This window comes from Solanum lycopersicum, chromosome 11 (genome assembly GCF_036512215.1).
Source record: "Solanum lycopersicum chromosome 11, SLM_r2.1".
NCBI classification, from domain to species: Eukaryota; Viridiplantae; Streptophyta; class Magnoliopsida; order Solanales; family Solanaceae; genus Solanum; species Solanum lycopersicum.
In genome coordinates this window covers 16,402,693-16,410,192 of record NC_090810.1, presented here as the reverse complement: position 1 = coordinate 16,410,192, position 7,500 = coordinate 16,402,693, and the positions used below count along the sequence as shown (strand labels likewise).

At 40.7% G+C, this 7,500-nt stretch overlaps 2 protein-coding genes across 2 annotated transcripts in view; both read right to left on the bottom strand.

Annotated features, from left to right (window-relative positions):
* Window positions 1-2,837, bottom strand: part of LOC138339277 (uncharacterized) — a 3,663-nt gene extending 826 nt beyond the window's left edge. Inside the window, exons 1-4 of the mRNA XM_069290864.1 lie at window positions 2,747-2,837; window positions 2,206-2,645; window positions 1,573-1,860; window positions 1,381-1,464 (exon numbers count right to left, since the gene is read on the bottom strand). Of these exons, the coding sequence (XP_069146965.1) occupies window positions 1,381-1,464; window positions 1,573-1,860; window positions 2,206-2,645; window positions 2,747-2,837 (903 nt within the window). The remainder of the gene's footprint in view (window positions 1-1,380; window positions 1,465-1,572; window positions 1,861-2,205; window positions 2,646-2,746) is intronic.
* A 5-nt stretch (window positions 2,838-2,842) lies between these two features.
* On the bottom strand, window positions 2,843-5,136 carry LOC138339276 (uncharacterized). Its single transcript, XM_069290863.1, has 4 exons — window positions 4,885-5,136; window positions 4,064-4,780; window positions 3,271-3,691; window positions 2,843-3,060 (listed from the first exon to the last, which is right to left on the bottom strand). Exons 1-4 carry the CDS (start codon window positions 5,134-5,136, stop codon window positions 2,843-2,845), a joined length of 1,608 nt encoding a protein of 535 aa, XP_069146964.1.
* Window positions 5,137-7,500: the final 2,364 nt, after the last annotated feature.

Below are 7,500 nucleotides of genomic sequence, written 5' to 3'. Positions count from 1 at the left end.
ATCACAACTATAAGGATGTAAAAAATAATAAAAAACAATCACACAAAAATTTCAAGTCAATAATATATCATCCCATGCCCATATGCTTTGGCAAATTCTCAAATTTACAACCAAATACCCTTGAATCAATGTTAAATCATATAATATACACCTAATTCTTAACTACCTAACTCAATACATACGGAAAGAACATTATCTATAATACGAGAAGTATACAGAAAGGAACAAATGACGAATAAAAAAAAGATCGAATGCAAATTTGTAAATTTGTTCGCTGGAACCTATAATTTGCACCAAGCATTAAATAGTCACATGTAAATTTCTACTCCTTCTGTCATCAGCCCAGCATTAATATAGAAAATCCTTATTCCTCATTAGCCACCAATTTTTTTGTATTTAATTATTTTATTTTATTTTTCAAGTTCAACAACAATTCCATTCTCTACTTTCTATTCCACAACCCACCATAATAATAATAATCATAATAAATAAGGCAGAAAATTATAGACCAACATTCTTTATATTTTTTTCCCCAGATCCTACGACTACATATAAATTCCAGCTTTAAAATATTTCTATATATGGCAATCGTTAGAAATCATTATGAAATCTTTACTAACTAAACACCCATTCAACTCAATCTAATAATTTTACTAAAATTATATCTCTTTTAATAACAAGTTACGACAAACAATACGATATCAACAGATTGTTCACTCCAATAATTTATACCACTAATGCAAGCTTATGCAGAAAATAGATCGGTTAAGAAAAAACTTTTACCTGCAATATTTTTTTTTGTTCTTCTTTGTTCTGTAATCTACGCTGCCCAAAAAAAAAATCAGTTTCTCCCTCTTTTGTTTTCTGCCCTTCTAATGTTAATTAAGTAAAATAAATAAACTAATCCCACTAACCTAAATCAATTAATGGGTCAAGAAAAAAGGTATTAAATAAATTATGGATATGACCCACTAACTATTAACTATATTAATTCTTCACTAAAATTTTTATCAACTAAATACTCTTAGTTTTTGAACAGTTTAAAAATACCCCTTTAAATTTTTCAAGAGGAGTCGAACTAGTCCTAGTTCTCAAAACGACCTAGCGGGTCGTTACATCACCTACCACTTAAACAAACATTCGTCCTCGAACGGTAAAAGAAAAGAACTAACCTGAACGCTCAAAAAGATGAGGATATTTACTCCTCATGTCTGACTCTGTCTCCCATGTAGCCTCCTCCATTGGACGATGCTTCCATTGAACCTTTACTGAAGCAATCTCCTTAGACCTTAGCTTCCGAATTTGCCTATCCAAAATGGTGATCGGATCTTCCTCAAAAGTCAAATTCTGATCAAGTAGCACTGAATCCCATTGAATCACATGATCACCACCCTGATGATACTTCTTAAGCATTGAAATATGAAATACATGATGGACACCTGACAAACCAGGTGGCAAAGCCAACTGATACGCCACCTCACCAATACGCTCAACAATCTCGAAAGGACCAATATACCTTGGGCTCAACTTGCCCTTCTTTCCAAACCTCATTACACCTTTCATGGGTGAAACCTTCAATAAAACCCTCTCTCCAACCATAAACTCTAATTCACGAATCTTTCGATCTGCATAACTCTTTTGCCTACTCTGAGCCATGAGAAGTCTATCTTGGATCAACTTGACTTTGTCCAAGGACTCCCTCAACAAATCTGTACCCCATGGTCTAACCTCAAATGCATCAAACCAGTCAATTGGTGATCGGCATCTCCTACCATACAGAGCCTCGAATGGTGCCATCTCAATGCTCGAGTGATAACTATTATTGTAAGCAAATTCCGCTAGAGGCAAGAACTGGTCCCACTAACCACCAAAGTCAATCACACACGCCCGCAACATATCCTCGAGAACCTGAATAGTCCGCTCAGATTGACCATCAGTTTGAGGGTGAAAGGTTGTACTAAGATCCACCCGAGTGCCCAACTCTTTCTGCATAGACCGCCAGAAATGAGAGGTAAATTGGGTGCCACGATCTGAAATAATAGATATAGGAACCCCATGCAAATGAACTATCTCTTGAATATAGATCTTGGCTAACTTCTCTGAGTTATAGGTAGTCTGAACTGGTACAAAGTGTGCAGACTTAGTCAGTCGATCCACAATGAACCATATAGCATCAAACTTACCCAAGGTACGTGGCAAACCTACCACAAAGTCCATAGCAATGCGCTCCCACTTCCACTCAGGTATGGGCATCCTTTGAGTCACACCTCTAGGCTTTTGGTGTTCATACTTCACTTGCTGACAATTCAAACATTGAGATACAAAATCTACTATGTCCCTCTTCATACGACACCACCAATAGTGTTGCTTCAAGTCACGATACATCTTAGTAGCCCCCAGATGAATAGTGTACCTCGAACTATGAGCCTCCTCCATGATCAATCTAGTCAAATCACCTGTACGAGGAACACATATACGACCCTTAATCCTCAAAACTCCCTCACTATCAAGAATTGCAGCCTTGGCTTCTCGTTTTAAAACCTTGTCCCTAATCTTAGATAAATCACCATCATCAAACTGTTGAGCCCGAATCTGCTCCAACAAGGATGACCTAGCCTCCATATAAGCCAACACCTTACCAGATTCTGAAATATCAAGTCTCACAAAAGCTATTGGCCAGGGATTGGACATCCCTAGATAAAGGACGCTCGTCAGCCTGTAACATGGCTAGACTACCCATACTTACCGCCTTTCGACTCAAGGCATCTGCTACAATATTTTCCTTGCCTAGATGATAAAGAATAGTCATGTCGTAGTCCTTGAGCAACTCCAACCATCTCCGCTACCTCAAATTGAGATCTCTCTGATTGAATATATACTGGAGACTACGATGATCCGTGAACACCTCACAATGCACACCATAAAGATAATGCCTCCAAATCTTCAATGCAAACACAACAGCCGCCAACTCTAAATCATGAATAGGGTAGTTCTTCTCATGAAACTTCAACTGCCTTGAAGCATAAGCTATCACCTTTCCCTTCTGCATCAATACACACCCTAGACCAATCCGAGAAGCATCACAATATACAACAAAACCCTCTCCCTCCACGGGTAGGGTCAAAATCGGAGCAGTAGTCAATAAAGTCTTAAGCTTTTGGAAACTAACCTCACATTCGTCAGACCACTGAAAAGTCACCTCCTTCTGTGTCAATCTAGTTAATGGAGATGCAATGGATGAGAAACCCTCAACAAACCGTCGATAATAACCTGCAAGGACCAAGAATCTCCGAATCTCAGTAACTGAAGCAGGTCTGACCCAATCTCTCACCGCCTCAATCTTCTTAGGATCCACCATGATACCCTCCTTGGACAGTACATGTCCCAAGAATGCTACTGAACTAAGCCAAAACTCACACTTTGAAAACATTCCATAAAACTTCTTCTCCTTTAGAATCCCAAGAACAATCCTCAAATGATGCTCGTGTTCCTCCTTAGTGCGTGAGTATATCAATATATCATCTATGAAGACAATAAGAAAGGAATCTAAATACGGTCTGAACACTCCATTCATCAAGTCCGTAAAAGCTGCTGGGGCATTAATCAATCCGAAAGACATCTCCAAAAACTCGTAATGACCATAACGTGTTCGAAAAGCCGTCTTAGGGATATCCTCTGCCCTAACCTTCAGCTGATGATAGCCAGATCTCAAGTCAATTTTGGAGAAAACTGAAGCACCCTGTAACTGATCAAATAAATCATCAATACGAGGTATCAGATACTTATTTCTGATGGTTACCTTGTTCAACTGCCGATAGTCAATACACATACGCATAGATCCATCTTTTTTCTTCACAAATAACACTGGAACACCCCAAGGAGATACACTCGGTCTAATAAAACCTTTGCTCAACAAATCCTGCAACTGCTCCTTCAACTCTTTCAATTCAGCTGGTGCCATACGATAAGGAGGAATGGAAATAGGCCGAGTGCCTGGCTCCACATTAATACAAAAATCAATATCACGATCTGGTGGAAGACCTGGCAAATCGGTCAGAAATACTTCTGAAAATTCACTCACTACTGGAATAGAGTCAAGCATAAGAGTCTCAATACTAGTATCTCGAATGTGGGCCAAGTAAGCCAAACATCCTCTCTGTACCAACTGACGAGCCTTAAGGAATGATATCACACCCTTAGAAGGGTGACTAAGTGAACCTCTCCATTCTACTATAGGAATTCCAGGCATAGCTAAAGTAATGGTCTTGGCATGACAATTTAAAATTGCATGGTAAGAAGATAACCAATCCATACCGAGAATCACATCAAAATCTATCATATCTAAGACCTTTAAATCTGCATGAGTGTCATACCCCATCAAGGTAACAGTACATAATCGATACACCCGATCTACAACCACAGAATCCCCGACAGGAGTAGAGACACGTATCGGCAAATCAAGAGACTCACATAATATATCTAGACTAGGAGAAAAATATGTGGACACATAAGAATAAGTAGAGCCTGAATCGAATAATACAGTAGTTGATCGATGACAAACTGGAATAATACTTGTTATAACAGCATCTGAAGCCTCAGCCTCTGGCCTACCTGGAAAAGCATAGCAGTGAGAACGACCTCCATAAGATTGTGAACCTCCACGACCACCACCTCGACCAGAAGGATAACCACCTCTACCTGAATGAGAACCACCTCTACCATTCTGTGCACCACCCCTAGCTGGAGGTTGTGCAGCCTTGGAAGTTGAAGCTTGAGAACCCTGAGGTAATCCACCACGTCTGGTCCTAGGGCAGTCTCTCACAAAGTGTCCCATATCACCACACTCAAAACAACCCCTACGAGACGCAGGCTGATGAGAGGAACCTGGATGACCAGATGCCCTCCACGAACTACAGGTCTAGAAGATGAACCCTGCGAAGTATGCACCGAGCTCGAAGAGTTATGCCCAGCGTAACCAGCCTCAGACGATGGCATAGTAGCATGAATGGGTCTGCTGGACTGAGGGTGATGGCCTCTGCCCAAGTAACCCCGACTCCTAAGCGGAGCACCACCATAATCACCTGAATAACGAGTCCTCTTGCCCTCTCGCTGCTCAAATCCCTCACGCCGAATCATCTCCAACTCCTTAGCAGCATCTACCACTTTCTGAAATGGAACACCAGAAGCAGCAACCTGAGAAACTCCTAGACGAATTGGAATAATCAGCCCCTTAACAAACCTCCTCACTCTCTTAGCCTCTGTGGGAAGTATCATCGAAGCGTGCCTAGCCAAGGCATGAAATTTACCCGCATACTCTGCAACTGACATACCATTTTGCTGCAAACCCTCAAACTCGGCCCTCTTGCGCTCCCTCTCACTGCGTGGAACAAATTTGGATAGAAATACCTGAGTAAACTGAGTCCAGGATAGTGGATGGGATCCAGCTGGCCTACTACTAATATAATCTCTCCACCACTGCTTAGCAGAGCCAGTCATCTGAAATGCTGTGTAGTCAACTCCATGAGACTCCACTAATCCAAGATTATGCAACCTCTCATGACAACTAACTATAAACTCATATGCATCCTCAGCTAAGTCACCAGTATAAGTAGGAGGATTCATTAGTCTGAACCTCCCAAACATCTTTTGCTCATCAATAGTCATAGAAGGTCTGTTCACCAAATGTGATGTCATATCTGGAAACTCCATACTATCCAAACGAGGAGCTACAGCGGCAGCTGGCTGAGTCCTGGGAGTCTGAGAATCTGGAGCAACTATCGGATCTGGAGTTTGACCTCCAACACGGGTCTGTGAGCCATCAGAAGTGACAGGCAAGGCTCCTGCCTGGGCCATCCCCTCTAGGATTCCTAACATACGAGCCAAGGTATCTTGAAGCACTTGGGGAACAATAGTACTGGGTGGAGCAAGAGTTGGCCCATCCCCCTCGACACGATCATGCACATCCCCATGAATAACCTCTGCATAGGAGGTACGGTCCTATCACGACCCTGGGTAGCTATTGGTACTTGACCATCCACAGGTGCTGCAATGCGGCCCCTACCCCGACCTCGAGCTCGTCCCCTACCTCTACCTCGGATAGAGTTCCCAGAAGCAGGAATAGGATCCTGGCCACCACTAGCCGATGTAGGATTCCTCGCCATCTGAGAGAGAATGAGATATCAAGATTAGAATTTCTAAAAGGTCAAGTGTGCACGATAGTGAATGAAAGAACAAAATATTTCCTATATGTCCTATAGCCTCTCGAAGATAGGTATGGACGTCTTCATACCGATCCTCAAGACTCTACTAGACATTGCTCTTGTACTCGTGAGATCGATGAACCTAAGGCTCTGATACCAAATTTGTCACGGCCCAAAATCACGAGTCGTGATGGCAGCTATGTTCCCCACCAATAGGTAAGTCAATCAACATATTTTAACAAACTTAACTAACTAATAAGTGAAAAGACAACAAATTGTCAAATCTCCAACACTGAGTTCTTTATAAGTACGAATGCGGAAAACTGAAAAAGAAAATACTACCCAAGAATTGGTGTCATAAGTACAAGAGCTTCTAAAATACGATGCAAGTCTGAAACTAAAAAGACAAATCTAACATAAGGGATATCCTGTCTGAATACTGAATAACAGAATAAGTAAAAGATAGAGGGAGGTGTGGGCCACGGAACAGCCAAGCAGCTCACCACAACTCCAAGACACTCCAAACTCGGACTCAAACTGCTCCTCGAGATGTGCTCCTACTCAGAATCGAATCTGCACCACAAGGAGTGCAACAAGTGTAGTATGAGTACGAAACCACATGTACTCAGTATGTCTCATTGACCGACAATGAAGAAGTAGTGACGGGAGTTATATAAGAAAATAAATTCTTAGACTATACAAGTATATACATATATAATATATATATATATATATATATATATATATATATATATATATATATATATATATATATATATATATATATATATATATATATATATATATATATATATATTACACTTACTATTTAAGTTTCATTAATAAAGGAAATCAACATTTAAGTATTTTCCAAACACCAAACCAAACATATAATCATCAAGAATGAATGATGGGATGAAATGCAATGCAATATGATACCATGTAATGATATGTCTCAGAATACCCAGTACTCACTCAACCGTATATACATGATACTCCTCGGAAATACATCGAGAGTTCATGACCCATGGCGGACTCGCGAGGTCCATATATCGACACGGACGATCTTCACGTGTCTATGCGGACGATCTCAACGCACCATCATAATATCGAAAAATTTCCGCACGGACGGTCTCCACGTGTCCAAATTACAATCTTAACATCTTACCATCCCCAGCACGGACGATCTCCACGTGCCCATCTTATACTCAATCTCATGTCAATGCATGTATAGAATATTATTTCAAAATAAGGGGATGATGATGCATCTCACTCAATCAATATCGACATAATACACAAC